The sequence below is a fragment of the Cyphomyrmex costatus genome, unplaced genomic scaffold (genome assembly GCF_001594065.2).
Source record: "Cyphomyrmex costatus isolate MS0001 unplaced genomic scaffold, Ccosl1.0 scaffold43, whole genome shotgun sequence".
Taxonomy (NCBI): domain Eukaryota; kingdom Metazoa; phylum Arthropoda; class Insecta; order Hymenoptera; family Formicidae; genus Cyphomyrmex; species Cyphomyrmex costatus.
In genome coordinates this window covers 669,978-685,920 of record NW_017278534.1, presented here as the reverse complement: position 1 = coordinate 685,920, position 15,943 = coordinate 669,978, and the positions used below count along the sequence as shown (strand labels likewise).

General features: G+C 30.7%; 3 protein-coding genes across 6 annotated transcripts; 2 read left to right on the top strand and 1 right to left on the bottom strand.

Moving 5' to 3' along the window:
- The first annotated feature begins 258 nt into the window (after nt 1–258).
- On the top strand, nt 259–3,590 carry Tfb1 (transcription factor B1). Its single transcript, XM_018544360.1, has 7 exons — nt 259–461; nt 662–863; nt 947–1,103; nt 1,183–1,722; nt 1,821–2,148; nt 2,961–3,136; nt 3,237–3,590. The coding sequence occupies exons 1-7, from the start codon at nt 308–310 to the stop codon at nt 3,357–3,359; spliced, it is 1,680 nt and encodes a 559-aa protein (XP_018399862.1). The 5' UTR covers nt 259–307; the 3' UTR covers nt 3,360–3,590.
- Nucleotides 3,591–8,652: 5,062 nt separating this feature from the next.
- LOC108777377 (uncharacterized) lies at nt 8,653–11,515 on the bottom strand. Of its 2 annotated transcripts, XR_001940821.1 has the most exons (5): nt 11,262–11,515; nt 10,425–10,797; nt 9,993–10,295; nt 9,195–9,546; nt 8,653–9,046 (listed from the first exon to the last, which is right to left on the bottom strand). XR_001940821.1 is itself a non-coding variant. In XM_018544246.1 (4 exons), the coding sequence occupies exons 1-4, from the start codon at nt 11,413–11,415 to the stop codon at nt 9,468–9,470; spliced, it is 909 nt and encodes a 302-aa protein (XP_018399748.1). In that variant the 5' UTR covers nt 11,416–11,515; the 3' UTR covers nt 8,653–9,467. The 2 variants fall into 2 exon arrangements, 1 of the variants encoding a protein (XP_018399748.1); XM_018544246.1 differs by having other exon boundaries at nt 8,653–9,546.
- Nucleotides 11,516–12,081: 566 nt separating this feature from the next.
- On the top strand, nt 12,082–14,192 carry LOC108777405 (THAP domain-containing protein 1-like). 3 transcript variants are annotated; one of them, XM_018544280.1, is made up of 5 exons: nt 12,082–12,189; nt 12,377–12,708; nt 12,851–13,185; nt 13,540–13,687; nt 14,078–14,192. In XM_018544280.1, exons 1-3 carry the CDS (start codon nt 12,125–12,127, stop codon nt 13,132–13,134), a joined length of 681 nt encoding a protein of 226 aa, XP_018399782.1. In that variant the 5' UTR covers nt 12,082–12,124; the 3' UTR covers nt 13,135–13,185; nt 13,540–13,687; nt 14,078–14,192. The 3 variants fall into 3 exon arrangements, with proteins under 3 accessions (XP_018399782.1, XP_018399781.1, XP_018399780.1); XM_018544279.1 differs by having other exon boundaries at nt 13,540–13,734; XM_018544278.1 differs by lacking the exon at nt 14,078–14,192 and having other exon boundaries at nt 13,540–13,784.
- The last annotated feature ends 1,751 nt before the right edge of the window (nt 14,193–15,943 follow it).

The following is a 15,943-nucleotide window of genomic DNA, read 5'->3' as shown; positions in this document are numbered from 1 at the left end:
CAACTTTTATAGGAATTGTTTCATTATTTTTTTTTTTCATAATTTTTTTCTCGTGTGGAAATTAGTGATACTTTCTGTTTTCATAAAGATTGTTTTTATCAATTAATCTTGTACCAGAAAATTATATTTTATTTAGTATATTTAAGAACAGCAATGATTTTTTTATTTAAAATAAAATTTTGCAAATAATGAGTATAACTTGTTCTTAAAATAATACATTTATCTATGCACATTATTCTTATTAGAATATAATTTTAGGATTGTGCTTACTATATTTAAAAGAATTGTATTACGCTTCACATCCACCATGACTACATCTTCAGAAGATGTTCTGATGCAAGTGAGTCAAGTGCGTTATAAAAAAGGAGATGGTACTTTGTATGTAATGAATGAACGAATAGCATGGATGCTCGATAACAGAGATACTGTTTCTGTCAGCCATAAATATGCTGATATCAAATGTAAGATTCCTAGAAGTATATAAATATAACAAATTAATGTAATTGATTTAATAATGTATGAGTTGTGTGTGTGTGTGTATGGTGTGCGTATATGTGTGTGTGTTATGTCTATTCATGTATATGTAACTAAAATAATATATGTAAATATATAAATTATATATTTATCAATAAAAATAAATAAAATTATTAATTCCTTACAGTGCAAAAAATATCACCAGAGGGAAAATCAAAAATACAACTGCAGGTAGTTTTACATGATGGTACATCATCTACATTTCATTTTGTAAATAAAAATGGACAAGAGGCACAAATTAAAGATCGTGACGATGTAAAAGAGTTGTTGCAACAACTACTACCAAAATTCAAGCGGAAAGTTAACAAGGAGCTAGAAGAAAAAAATAGGTAAGATTGTTTAATTTAAGCTAATGTGAAGAATATTTTATAAATAATTGATAAACAATTTATTTACACAAATCTTTTTTTAGAACTCTTCAAGAACATCCTATGTTGCTTCAATTATATCGTGATCTAGTAATCACACAAGTTATAACATCCGAAGAATTTTGGTCACAACATGCTGCAGAGTATACACAGGCTAAAAAAATACAACGTCAAGAGATTGGTGTTAATAGTGCTTTTCTGGTAATGTTTTCTTTTATGAAGATATTAGATTTTTGTTTGACATATAAATTATGAATAACAAATTAATCGAATTTTTTAGGCGGATATTAAACCACAAACTGACGGATGCAATGGATTAAAATACAATTTAACTGTCGATGTGATAGAATGTATATTTAAAACTTATCCAGCTGTTAAAAGGAAACATCAAGAAAATGTGCCTCATAAAATGTCAGAGTCTGATTTCTGGACTAAATTTTTTCAGTCACATTATTTTCACAGAGATCGTATCAATACTGGGACCAAGGATCTTTTTACCGAATGTGCCAAAATAGATGATCAAGAACTTAAAAAAGATCTTCAAACTGGGATAAATGATCCTTTGGTAGATATTACTTCCTTTGAGGATCAAACACTAGATGAAAATTATGGAAGCAGTTGTAATAAAGCAGACAAAACGTCTGGAAATATTGTACATCAAAATATGATTAAGAGATTTAATCAACATAGTATAATGGTCATGAAAGCTAGCACTGCCAAACAGTCGATACAAACTAATCAACCACAATTAAATGGATCTACACCATCTGCAAGTAAAATAGCAAACAACGAACCAGATGATGGACCAAAGACTAAAAAAGTACTAACTTTCTTTCTATTCTATTTTATGCATTTATAATTTGTATTTGATGGAATTGAGAATGATTTATTTAATCTTTTTAAATCTATTTTTTACAGCGTAGAATACAAGAAAAGATAACTTATGATGATCTTGACAAGAGCTGTGACATAAATACAAGTAATGGAGCACCGTTAAATCTAATGCATGTAGATAGATACTTGCATGGACCTATACCAGATTACGGAAATGCAGAACCAACTTCGGAAGAATTGTTTGTTACATTAAATCATTTAAAAAAAGAAGCTTCTGGATGGTTATTTGGTAGTACATTACCACGACAAGCAGCTACTTCTTTAGTTAGTCCAGCTGCAGCAGTATCAGCTTTAGGTGAATTAACACCTGGCGGATCTTTAATGAAAGGTTTCCGAGAAGAAAGTCTTGGACGTAAGAATATATTTTTTTTTATATTATAAACGACATAGTACATATAATACTTAGTAAACTAAATCATTAGTGGTCTTTTTTGTATTCTTTAATTGATATAAAATAATTTAAATGTATATAGATCTATAAGGCTCCTGAATACTCAGCCAAGAACTCCGTGTTTATGGTAGCGACATCGAATTAGTCGGTGGCCTAGCAAAACTGGTAGTTATACACACAAATGCAAGCTCATGTCCGTGTGCTCATTTTCGGGCAGAAGGGGAGCACACAGACATGGATTCATGCTTGTGTGTGTGTGTGTGTGTATAGTGCCTCGCCATGGCTGAACTAATAGGCGTGGAAAAGTGATGTTTTAACCAGTTTTGACGACAAAATTTTTCTTGCGTGCCATTTCGTCAATATTTGTTTATTTGTGAGAATGTGACTTCCCTCGTACTCGTGAAAGTCCTAAAAATTGGCGGAAACTGCAGTTATCGTGAAATTTTATACGTAAAAGCATATATTTCACTCGTTTCATCAGTTAAACTGTGTAATTCTGTCCGAGTATAGGCTCACTTTACGTGCCTTTTATGACCATTTACTGACTATCAGAGGAGGAAAGGACAGTTTCCGCCAATTTTCACAAGTGTTTTTGAGCGATCTCGCCTTTTAAATTTATCCAAATTGTCTTTATTAAAAAATGAAGCGCAAGAAAAATTAATGTTTTTCTCGCTTATGATGTCACAATTCCAACATGGCCGTCGCCGGTATTCAGGAGCCATAAGTACATATATAAGTATAGGTGAATAATTATATAAATATTCATATTATAGAGTTAATACCGAAAGATTTAGAGAAGGAGTTACGTAACGTATATGTATGTGTATGTGAGTTGTTGAGACACTTTTGGCGAAGTTTTCCTCCAACAACACCACAGCTTGAAGAAAAAGCAATCAGAATGCACGAAGCTTTACATAGATTTCATTCCGCTAAACTAAAACCCTTTGAAGTAAGTAGATGTTTACTTATATATACTACACACTAAGCAGTATGTATTCGCTTATACAAAATGCATTGTTCTATAATATACGGATTCCATTTTTTTCCAGGATCGTGTGCAAAGAGATTTCTCTGCAGTTAGCCAACACTTGACGAGTCATCTTAATCAATTGTTAACTACTGCATATAGAAAGTTTGCAATGTGGCAACAGCGAAAAATGCAAATGAGGTAGCCCTTCATTAAGATTCCCATAAAACAGTAACATAAATAAAGCAGCAATATTGGTCACATATTGCATTTCTCAATGTTACCGTAATTAGATGTTAATGTCGATGTATTTTACAAGAAGAAAAAACCAAAGCTATGCCAGGTCTACGCGTCCTATATATAGTACTATCATATATTATTTATTTATTTTTTTTAACGCGATTGTAACTATTTTTTTAACTTCGTTTTTCAAACTCTAAACCCAATCTCAATCGATAATATGTTAATTTGCTTGTGAAAAATAAAATTTACAGCTTATTTATTTACTTTTATAGCAAATACATTTAAAGATGCACAGACATTCTAAAAATATCTTATGCTCTAGAAAAAGTTTGTAAATTTATGTAAGAAAAGGATGTAGTTGCATACAGTTATCTATCATTTATAATATGCGACTGTTTTAGTTCAACTTATGTGAGAGATGGGCGACTACAAATATTGTATGATATCAAAGTAACTGTGATACCGCCACTGTACAATCAAGTTTGTTAAAAGTTAGTTAATTCATTTTGATAATGCCTTGGTAATTAAAATTTGTACTGATTGTATTTTATTAATTCATACACAATACTTTGTTATTATTTATTTATTTATTTATTATTTAATCTCCTTATTTTCATATAATAAGCAAAAGTTGAAATGATCTTTTGTTATAGTTGCGATCCAATCAATACGTTTAAATTTGAATCTCTAGAAGTCTCGACGAAGTTATAAATTTCCTATCATTTATCCTACCAAGGACACAGTGGCATTGGTATACTTTATGATATCTGCGATATACTCAACTAAGTGTCTTAATTGTTGAATCCTATTTTTCTCTCGTGCTACCGGGTACGGTGAGTTTTCGTAAACTACTTACTCGGTCTTTATTATAGCAATAAAATTTAGCAGTTGTAAGAATATAAGTGGTACCTATATCTGTCAAGTGATCACGAGTGACCACACATTACGCTCTTATAATTATTATTTAAGGATCGGCAGTAATGAAGAGAAAACTCATTTACATCTCATTTGCATATCTGCACTCCACCATATATTACTTTGTAGAAGAAATATTTTGTCATAAAATTTGTTTTTTACCTATGTTTTAGCTGTATAGCCTAAAGAGAACTGGATTTAAAAATTTTATTCTTAAAGATAATATAATAAATAAAATTATCCGCAACTTTAACTGTGCACTATAGTACAAATCAAGTAAAATATAACGAATTTTTATTTTACCCTTTTTTCTTAAAAAAAAAAAAAGAAAATGCTGTGTACGCGGCTTCAGTTAATTTTTCTGATTACGGATATCATAACTATATTATAATTTTCTCTATATATTGTAATTATAATTTAAAATAAAAGAAATTTTTCTTTGACCGTGACTCCTGCCGCCCTTAAGTAACAATTGTAAATATATTCTTACATTATGATTATAATAAATATTATGATGACGAATTTTCAATATCACACCTTGATATTCTCTTTTACCCTACTCTTTCATTTATGTATATGTACAGTGGTGGCAGAAAAAATAGATACTGCAGATAAATCGTAATTTTATCTGCAGAAGACAGAAAAAAAAATCAGATCAATTATTATATGTAGAGGTAATACTTTGAGGCTTTACATTTATTAAAAAATTAATCATTTTTCGCCTAAGTCATACAATCATGAAATATTTAGTCTTAGAAAATTTTTGACAAAAAGTTATTGGCAAAAATAATAGGTACAATTACACTATGAAATATATTGCATAATAGAAAACTATTTAATACATATTTCAGAAAATTAAATCTTGTCTTTCTGACTAATATTTAGTCGCGTAGCCCTTATTTCGCAAAACTGACATCGGCGATTCATTGAATCTACTAAGCGCTCGCATATATCTTGATCAAAAAGTTCTCTGAATTCATTCAAAAAATTCAAAATACAAGTTTATTCATCAAAAGTGATATTGTCCCCTTCAAAGTACTCTCTATCAACTGCAACGCACTTATGCCAGCGCTTGATCCAGCTCTCGAAATATTTCTGGAACTCTATTGTCAGTATAGCCATCAGAGTCGTCTTCGATTTTTCCATTACCTCGCTTTCGGCTGTTAAAACGCGTTCCCCGTAGTGGTTTTTTGACTCGATCGAACAGAAAAAAATCGCAAAGAGCCATATCGGGTGAATTCGATGGCTGTTAGATGGTATTCGTTTCGTTATTGGTAAAAAATTCACGGATAATGAAGGCACTGTGCGATGGTGCGTTATCATGGTGCAAAATCCACGAGTTGTTTGCCCACAAATCCATTCTTTTTTGGCGAATTGCTTCATGCAAACGTCTCATAACGCCCAAATAATACTTCTTTAGTAACTGTCTGACCTTCTGGCAAAAATTCGTGATGTACAATACCGTTGTAATCCATCAAGGCCTGCCATTGCGTTCGTCATCCTCGACGGATTCACGACCACTTCTGAAGCGTTCATGCCACTCGTAAACGGTTGTTTTCTTTAGAGCATCACTGCCAAAACAGTTTCCCAACATTTTCAAGATTTCCGCACCATTGAATCCATTTCTAGCGCAAAATTTAATACAAACTCGTTGTTGCAAATTCAACTCCATTTTTAAAACTATAAAAAATCGAAAACACGTGCAGAGGTAGATGTATATGTTCAAGACGGCGTAACTTTTACAAATGTCAAGCTATGGTGATCAAATTTGGTGGAAATGTCAATGGGCACATTCAGCGGACTGATGGTTATTAATGGTATTCTTCCAGATCTAAAATTCTGATTGATCTAAAAAAAATACACCAATAACAGCGAGCGCTCACTCAACTGTTGAGTCCGCTAAATGCGCCCAATGATAGATGTGGCAACCTAATCAAAAAAACAGAACTCAAATCAGCTAGAGTCCCTCTAAAATCAGCTGACTAGGCTGTGTTAGTGTGTTCCAAATTGACTGCCAGTACTGAAAATTTATAGTTTACGTCACGAGCACTATAGGTTTTCAGTACTGGCAGTCAATTTTGGAACGCACCCTTGGAGCATCTGGTGGTAATTCCGGGAACTTTTTGAGCAAGGTATTGATTTTTTAATATGTTGTACCACGCTTTCTGAACTTCTTACCATTATTGAGTTTTATTTTTAATTTTTTCCTTTGGGACTGCCTTTTTTACTTCATACCACAAGTTTTAAATCAGAAGATTGTGCTAACCATTTCATCACAGAGACTTGATTATCTTCATACCACATTTTTACAAGTTTTGACGAATGTTTTGTGATCATTATCTTGCTGAAAAGTCTATATCAGTGGCATATTCTCCTTAGCATAGAGGAACACGGTATCATTTAAAATGTCACAATAAATCTTTTGTCATCGTTTCCTTGATCCAGTACAGAAGGCCGACACCATTGTAGGAGAAACATCCCCAAACCATGATGTTTCCTCCGCTAAACTTTATTGTCTTTTTGGTGAATTTAGGATTGAATGTAGCATTTGGAGGCCTCCTCACAGTTAAGATGCACTATCAGATCCAAACAAATTAATGATTGTTTCGTCGCATCAAAGAATATCTCTCTAAGAATATTTCTGCTTCTCTCTCTCTCTTTCTCTCTCTTTCTCTCTCCCTCTCCCTCTCTCTTTCTCTCTCTCTCTCTTCACCAAGAGTTTTTAAATATTTATTCGCAAATGTTAAACGATCTCTAATATCCTTCTTACTCAACAGTGGCACTTTTCTTGGGGTTGTAGCACACAATTTAGCATCTTGCAGTCTTTGACGAATTGTTCTTGCTGATATCGGTGCATTAGTTTGCTCCTTCAGTGTAAAAGCACTCGCAAAGGGATCGGCTTTGTATTTCCGAAGTAGTAATCGATCAAATTCTTCAGTTGTTTTTCGAGGTCTTCCTCGCGTTTCTATAGACTGCTGTGCTTTTAAGGCGTTAGCAATCATATTTCTAGACCGTCCTATCAATTTAGATATTTTCCCGAGAGATTTTCCATTTTTACGAAGATGTATTATTAATCTTCTCTCCTCATCTGTGCAATGTTTCGATCTACCCATTTTTCATCAACTGTAAATGAAATTTATCACAAAATAATGTTGGTAAATACTAAATTAAACATAGATTTATAATCTCTGACAATATCAAAGTGTCCAACAAAATTTAATAATATGGAGTTTTCTCAGTTTGTACCTATTATTTCTACCAGTCCGAAATCACTTTCCTCGAAAAACGTCTGCACTTGCTTAATTCTAGACATGATGTAAATATAAGGATATGCTCACGCGCATAATTGCTCCAGATAACCAATCAGAAACTGCAACCAAACTACGTCACATTAAGCGGCAAATTCAAAATGCCTTTGCTTAGTACTTTTACATACAATATTGAATTATAGTATTTTCTAATAAGATTCGACTTTAGAAACGTGATTTCTCGCCGCTAAATTCAAAAAATTTATTCTAATACGTATCATGTATAATTTCAAAGAATAAAAAAGAAATAATCATCTTTTATTATATAAATTGTGAAAAAATTTATATAAAGGAAGGTGATTTTACACTTTTAGTGACAATTAATACTTTTCTTGAAAAGTAATTCACATTTATTTACTGCAGAAATATGCAATTAGCAAAAAACTTTTATTGTGCTCTCTTTACAGAAAAAATATATATACATATAATGATCTTTTAAGATTCTTTTCTAACTTATTTTTGAGGAATTAACGATGAAATAAATAATAAAAAAACAATTGCAGATATACGTGTAATAAGTAATGACTTTATTTATAAAGAAATTTTGATAATTTCTTTTTGTTACTCCTCTTTCGATTTACAGCAGCAATTCCCCAGTTTATTTGACGTAGTCGTAGATAAGTTCGCGTTCTCACCAAACATAGGATGACTTCTTCAGGAATTTGGAGGGGCTGTATTAATATGTGTGTACTTTTTGCGTCCATGTTTTAAATATAAATTGCTCTTTACGTAATATTTTTAGTCCATGGTAGTTATTAAATTCCTTGTTCATGATGCGTGCGGTTCGTAGTAATTCTTCTGATGAATATAGGCAATTTCCACGTGAAATAAAATGTAACTAATCTATGTCTTGCAACTGGCAAGAGACATGTTTTAGTACCTAGATGTACTTGTGTTTAAATCTATAGGCTACGTATCCAGCGATGTATATTAAACCTTCATCTATCAATAATATTTAGATTTTCTAATGATAATAACATTTCTTCTTCCTCAATGGACATATTATAATTACTTAAATCGCAGAGAGGATAGTCATCGACATTACCATTGGGATCTTCAGTATTTGCGAATAACTCTTCAGCAAAAATTGTTTCTTCTTCTTCTATGATAAATGGCTCCAGCATACTGCTCAAGTTTATTAAAAAACTGTCATTGGTAAATGGAAATGAAAGACAAGTTGTATTTGGCTCACTTGCAATGATGTTGGAACTTCCACAGAAAAGGTTGGCTGGAGTGCTTTCCTACGAGTATCTCTTCAATCCGTATTTGAAATCAAGTGCCGTCGGATGATCGTAGGCACCCCCAGTAGCTCTTATGAAGGAAAAGAAATGTTCCAGCAAATCTTGATTTAAACGACTGGTAATGATGTATTTTATTTCCAACTGTTCATCAGAATACGTTTCCCTCAAATAAATGAACAGCTTTTCTAAAGATAAATATATTGTTTACAATTATTCCTTTTTGGAATAAAAGCAGTGAACGATGTCGTCCAATCTGGATCTTCTGCATTATATCGGTTATCTTGTGTAAAACTACCGTTTGTTTATCTAAATTTATGCCGTACGTATTTTTACCTTCATGCTTGCTGTACATATTCGACGAATTGAAAATGTCGAATCAATCGTTGATTAAATGAAAGATACATGCTGTTTCTTGTCAATTTATATCTCCTAGATATCCTTTCTGTCCACTTCATTGAATTGCAGCAGCCGTTTTGTTGGACAATAATTGTGCAGCGGGAAGAACCTTTTATCGCTCCGATTCCTTCACATCCAAATGATATTGTTATATGTTGAAGGCAATTTTAAGATCGTCAGCATTAATCGAAGAGTTTCTCAATACACTTCTTATGTATCAGCTGTCCGTTCATTTTGAATCCATCGTCGAGGAAATGATTTTTTATGAGTTTTAATAAATGTGGTGTGTCTGCAAATACAAAAACTCTTAAGCTGTATTAGAAGGATGCTCGAAAAAAGACTTCTTAGGGGGGACACCGATTTCCAATTCATGCCACATAAAGCCATATTATCAGGACCCATATCACTTGTCACTGCAACAACTGTATAGTCTATAGCATACAAACGTGCAATTATATCATAGAGAATACTTTTGATCATTGATTGGTCATAGTAATAACAAACTGGCTGTTTCTAGTTGGAAAATAAACTTCTAACGTAATGCATTGGCAAGTCTTATGCGGTCCCATGACTTGTTGCGTCTTTCTTTCGATAGCTATTCTATTATTCAAATACATTTCATCAAATGTTAATGCTACTAGTTTTTCATTCATTTGCATGCCTTTACCCTTAACTTGAATGCACTGCAACACAAATGTCAATATACCTTCATCTATACTAATATTACTTGCCCACCTTCGGAGTGTTGAAAGTCCAGGAAGTGGTAGCTTGATTACATTTCGTAAATAGCGGTATGCCTTCGGGCTAACGCATCGTAAAGATATTGCGCTCGCAATATCCTCTGAAGACCATACGACCCGCTTTTTCTCTGGATGTATTATCATTTGGATTTGCCCTGGCGTAAAGATTCGGCGAAGATTGTTGAACGCAGATTCTTTTAACTGATGCTTCTTCTGTGACTGGCTCTTAAACTTTTTCTCGTTCTTGAGTTCGACAATAGTCTTCTGCATATTTGCTAACTGCTGTTGCAGATTCTTTCTGGAAGTATATCGTGAAGTAAATTTAAGTAACAAAATTCGTAATCATGTCGAAACTTACAGGTCATAAAACCTAAGACCTCAAATATTTCATTGTTATTATAATAAATAATAAACATTTATAATTTACATTATCACAAGATAGTCTATTGAAGTATCAGATTTCGATGGTATTGGTACGATAATATTCTCCGATACACCTTTCGAGATCGCCACTGATGATTCTGTATCAACAGTTTGCACCAATAATGTCTTTGAAGTTGCCTTTAATTCTACAGGAACAATATCCTCCGGTGTTGCTGCAGACTTGGATGCATCATCGATATGAATTGACGGTATTGGCACATCCAATCTTTCTGTCACTTGTAGTTCCTCTAATAAATGCAATGTAGGGATTGCATCTAATTTTAACTTTCGTGAACGTACAGGAGAATAATTCAAAGCTATCTGCTGCGCAGACTTCTCGTAACACCATCTCTCAAAATGTGTAGAACATATCCTTCCTACAAAATATTTATATTGACACTGATTGTAACTGTTTATAATTTTGGTTGATTTTTTCAGTAATATATTCCAACTCGCCGTTTTAAAAAAAGAAACTCTGCATAAACAAATACGTAAGTAAATAAGATGGAATTGTACAATAGTATTACTCGATAAAATTGTCAGAGTGCTCTTGGTGAAAATTTTTCATATAATTTTTCAAAATTTTTAATAAAGAATTTAAAATCTAGATTTTTTTATACGAATTCACATATAATAAACAATTCGAAGAAAAAGTGTATTCTTTCTCAATACTTCTCAAAAGTGTTTCAATTCACGTAAAAATTCTGACAAATTTTTACCAGAAGTTTCATGATATTTTTGTTTGATTATAAAAAGTTAATCTAACCAGATTAAGCTATTTATATATTTACACTATCAATTTGTTTATGCGTTAATTGTTTATGCAATATTTCAACCTTACCATGCGTTATATTTACATTTTTACGGCACACTTCGATCCACTTTGCAGCAATTTCAGGGTCTTTAGGAAACCTGAAAAATTTTATTTTCTCTCCTTTCATTCTCACCGTTTTTCGATAAGAATTATTGCAGGCTTTTACTGCACAAGCAACCATTGTTTTTAATAAAAACTCTTGTTTAAAACTTTAACGAATATGATAATAAACACGGCAGCAGTAGCCATATTTCATTGTGCACTCAGAGTCCGAATGCTTCCGAAAGCATCCGAAAGTAGCCGAATGTGACGTAAGCTGGTTACTGCGCAAAAGCTTTCTAAATTCGTCCACCGGATGAACATACCTTATATATTTATAACATGATTCTAGAGATCAATTGAGATTATTTGTATTAATACAAACATGTTTTTCAAATGTGTCGACATTCAACTGAAAAAGTAATCTGACCTAGCATTAACACATATGTTTGCAAATTGAAAAAAAACAACAAATGAGTTAGTGTACCTATTATTTCTGCCACCACTGTATATCGCTTCCTTTTAAAATAATAATTTAAAAATAATTTTCAAGTTATTACTATGGATGAATTAACATGAATATATGTATAATACCTAGATCGCTACATGCTATAGTTTTTTATGAATCAGTTGGGGTCAACTGAAGTCGGGACGCCAGATTTACTCACAATCAGTCATCGCAGTCGCATACATTGCTTTGTGAAGAGGTGTTAGTGTGTACACTTTGTGCTTCGATTATAATTTCATTTTTTTAAATTACAATTAAATTAGAGAGAAGATCAATTTATATTTTTTTGTATTAGTTATGTTCTTATATTTTTTTATTTCGACATTTTGGCACAATTAAAAACATGCCTTATAGATGTGCAGTTCCTAATTGTAATTATAAAAGTTCTACAAATATATCTTTATTTCGGTAAGTATCTATAATTAATAAACAATAGTTTTATATAAATAAAAAATAAAATAAAATATAAATTATCATAATTTATCAACACACATATACTATATTAGATACTTTACAATTTTACGTAAATATTGATTTAACATTATAGGTTACATTTAACGTTTTAGGTTATGCTTTCTACTGTAACATGTTTCAGATTTCCTTTGGAACGAGAAAACTTGTGTAAATTATGGGTAACAGCAATTGGAAGGGAAAATTGGCAGCCAACTACTCACAGTCGTGTTTGTAGTTTACATTTTGAACCTACAGATTATTTGAATAGACCTGGATCATATTTAAGACGTTTAAAACAAGATGCTGTTCCTCATGTATTTATATCTGCAGCACGTCTAATTCCTTGGGTTGAAAAGACTTCTAAAATCACTGAAACACCAAGAAATGTTGATCTAATCACACATAACACTAAAACAAATAACTCAATTTCCACTTCAACAAAAGAGACAATAAACGAAGAATTGTCATTATTTAGTAAGAATATTTATATAATATATTAATATAAATTGTGTACATATGCATTTAATGTGTTAAACATTAAATGTTTATTATGTATTAGACTTTAGAGTTATTAAATATTATATATATAGTTATTTTAAACAAATTTTGTTTTTAGATTTAAATTATTCATCGAAAACAGAGGATCAACATTTGATTGAGGAAGACAGCCATTATCTAATATTTCCTTTATATAACGACGTTGCAACACAAACTGAATGTGGCCATATATGTGGATGTATCAATAATACAGATGAAAATAAATGTTTGAAAAGAGAATTAGATGATATTTCTAGGAAGAAAAAGTTAAAAAAGAAAATAAAAACTCTTCAACAAAAAGTTCGTCGACAAACTAAATCTATTAATAGAATGAAAGAATTGTTACAAACTTTAAACTTGTAAAATTTATCGGAAACACAAATGCTATTACATTACTGGAAAATGAATTCAAAGGTCTGCATCTGTTAGGAAATAAAATCTCTAATAAAAATAAAAGCAAGTAAAAATTTGATAAACGTTATTGTGACAAAATCAAGAAATTTGTTGTTACGTTACATTATCATTCACTAATGTATTATAGAACCAGCATTAATTATTAAATTAAAGCGTATAATTATTGTAGGTCAGCCTACAACTTTTCAATTTTTAAATTACTGATACCAATTTTTTATTATTAATTTTGATTAATTTTTTTGTATTTTATTTTTATATTCTTTTTTTCTGCATGCGTGCATACACACACACACACACACAGTATAACTTTATACTATAAATATTAAAATATTAAATAATTTTATAATTTTATAGGACAATCTTAAGTCTTCCTGATAAATTATCATTAATAAATTGGACGCAATCAGTGAATGCAGAGTCAGGATTTTAACAAGATGTGCTTAAATCATTGTCTACTTTAAACTTGGAGGATAAGGATTGCAGTTTAGTATTCGATAGCATGGTAATTCAGAGAGACATAATCTGAGATCCCAGTTCACAAAGGATATTGTAATTATAGACAAGGAATTTTTATAGAAGGACAAGAAATTTTGGTTTTCGAAATATTAGATTTTATGCTTGTCAATCTAAAAGATCAATGGAAATTATCTATCACTTACTTCCTTACAGATAAAGTAAATGCACAAATACAAGCACATTTAATTAATTGTGTATTAAACTTATGTTTAGAATCTGGAATAAAAGTATGGAAAATGTAACTTGTGATGGAACTAATATTCGAATTTAGAAATTTTAGGTTACAAGATAAATGAAGATATTTAATTATGCAGATATGCAAACTTATGTTATTTATCTTATTAAAGTAGAAAATATGAAGTTTTTGATATTTCAGATCCACCACATATGATCAAACTTGCGAGAAATACTTTGGCTGATTAGAAAGAAATCATATCTCATAATAGTTCTATAGAATGGAAATATATTAAAAAATTGTGTAAAAATTACAAACAGAAATGATAGTAAAATTTAAGAATATTAAATTCTTAATGTATTAACTAACAACAAAATGAAAGTTAAATATGCTGTAAATAAAGTTAAGCTGTTAAGCTATAGAAATAAAGTTAAGCTTCTACCGTAAAATGCTTTAGAAATTTTAAAAGAAAAAACATGTACAAAAAAACATTGTTTAATATTTTTTATTATCTATTCGTAAATAACAAAAATTAACTTGTATCTCAAGATATGCACTTTTCCATAATTTCAACATTAAATTGCGCATTGTTTATTAACGTTATTATATTTCTTGTATTTCTACCATATGGTTTTCAGTTAGAATATATATACCTGGAACCACCTGGAACACTCATTGCCTATACCGCCAAAAACTAAATGTTGCGTTGTTGCTACGTCTCATAGAGAGTCATATATTAATATTAAAAACAAATAATATATTTATATCGGTTATAATGCATATTTACCTTTTTTAGCTATATTCCAATTACTTTTTCCGTGTTACACTGATAAATAATGGTGTTAACTAAGTAAAAAATTTCATATTCTAAAGTTGAATTTAGGGCATTTTCACTGCCAACAGTTTTGTTATTGAAAGTTAAAAAAATGACAAGTTAATAAAAAAAAATATTGAAAAAGTGAAAAATAACTTTTTAAAAATAAATTATATTAGATTAGCTATCATTTAATAAGTTATCACTAGATTTACTACACGTTTGCCGCAGTTATGCAAATATTCCGAATTTGGAGCACTTTTGTCAACGATTATACATCAAATACATCCTTAAGTTAGACCTAATAGAAAAATGCATCGATAGCAGCAAACGCTCACTCAACTGTTGAGTTCACTGCATTAAAAAGAGAATAAAAATTATCATAAAATCACATTAATTGAAACAAACCAACGATCAGTAATTACAAAGATAAATTGGAATTTTTTTATAAATTTGATTGGGATATAATATAAAAAATTTAGATGAAAAAACAATTTTGAATAAACGACTTATATCGAAAATGATTTTATATACAAACAAAAAATTGTTTAAATTTACAAAATGACATTGAATTCATAGATCCGATTTATTCTGACTTATTATTAAAACATAATGTATTCTATAAGTTATGTTTAATTTATGATTTATAACAAACACGTTGTCAAATCAAATGACGCACGAACTGCCAACATCTCAAAAATGTGCCCAGTATTATTGATCATCATGATAAGTATTTTATTTTTTTATTTTTATCATCCTTTTTATTTAATTTTTTGCTGTTTAATAAATCTAGAAGTTTGATCATTAATTTGTTGAAGCACTTAGCACATTTGGTCATGATACTGCATATTAATTCATTTGCGTTAATATGCGTTCCGAATACTTATTATTTCGACATATTAAATTAATTGTTATATTTACATTGAAAAGGCTCCAAAGTAACACATCTATAAAAATTAGTAAATTACTATTTCGTTAAATAAATTATTATACACATCAATATCCTGTGTTTGGCTCTCTCAAAGGCAAGTTTTAATATATTATTTTAAACACTATTTTTAAATGTAATGGTTTAAATACGGCCAATTACAGGCGTTTAGATGATCGTCTATACTCTATGATATGATTGCTCTGAAATACTCATTTATATTACTCAATGCGCGATTATCAGAGACAGATGATCGCTTAACACAGTCTATGAATGGCCATACTTAACTCTTATATCTCAGAAACTATCTTCTAAAATAAAAATT

What these genes read in the sequence shown, in the direction of transcription:
- LOC108777405 (XM_018544280.1), top strand. Translation starts at nt 12,125, where the DNA reads ATGCCTTATAGATGTGCAGTTCCTAATTGTAATTATAAAAGTTCTACA. An exon ending in ACAAATATATCTTTATTTCG is followed by an intron (nt 12,190 to 12,376) that starts GTAAGTATCTAT and finishes AACATGTTTCAG; the next exon opens with ATTTCCTTTGGAACGAGAAA. An exon ending in CGAAGAATTGTCATTATTTA is followed by an intron (nt 12,709 to 12,850) that starts GTAAGAATATTT and finishes TTTTGTTTTTAG; the next exon opens with ATTTAAATTATTCATCGAAA.
- Tfb1 (XM_018544360.1), top strand. Translation starts at nt 308, where the DNA reads ATGACTACATCTTCAGAAGATGTTCTGATGCAAGTGAGTCAAGTGCGT. An exon ending in TAAATATGCTGATATCAAAT is followed by an intron (nt 462 to 661) that starts GTAAGATTCCTA and finishes AATTCCTTACAG; the next exon opens with TGCAAAAAATATCACCAGAG. An exon ending in ATGGACCAAAGACTAAAAAA is followed by an intron (nt 1,723 to 1,820) that starts GTACTAACTTTC and finishes TATTTTTTACAG; the next exon opens with CGTAGAATACAAGAAAAGAT.
- LOC108777377 (XM_018544246.1), bottom strand. Translation starts at nt 11,415, where the DNA reads ATGGTTGCTTGTGCAGTAAAAGCCTGCAATAATTCTTATCGAAAAACG. An exon ending in AAATGTAAATATAACGCATG is followed by an intron (nt 10,798 to 11,261) that starts GTAAGGTTGAAA and finishes AATATTTTGTAG; the next exon opens with GAAGGATATGTTCTACACAT. An exon ending in ATAGACTATCTTGTGATAAT is followed by an intron (nt 10,296 to 10,424) that starts GTAAATTATAAA and finishes ATATACTTCCAG; the next exon opens with AAAGAATCTGCAACAGCAGT.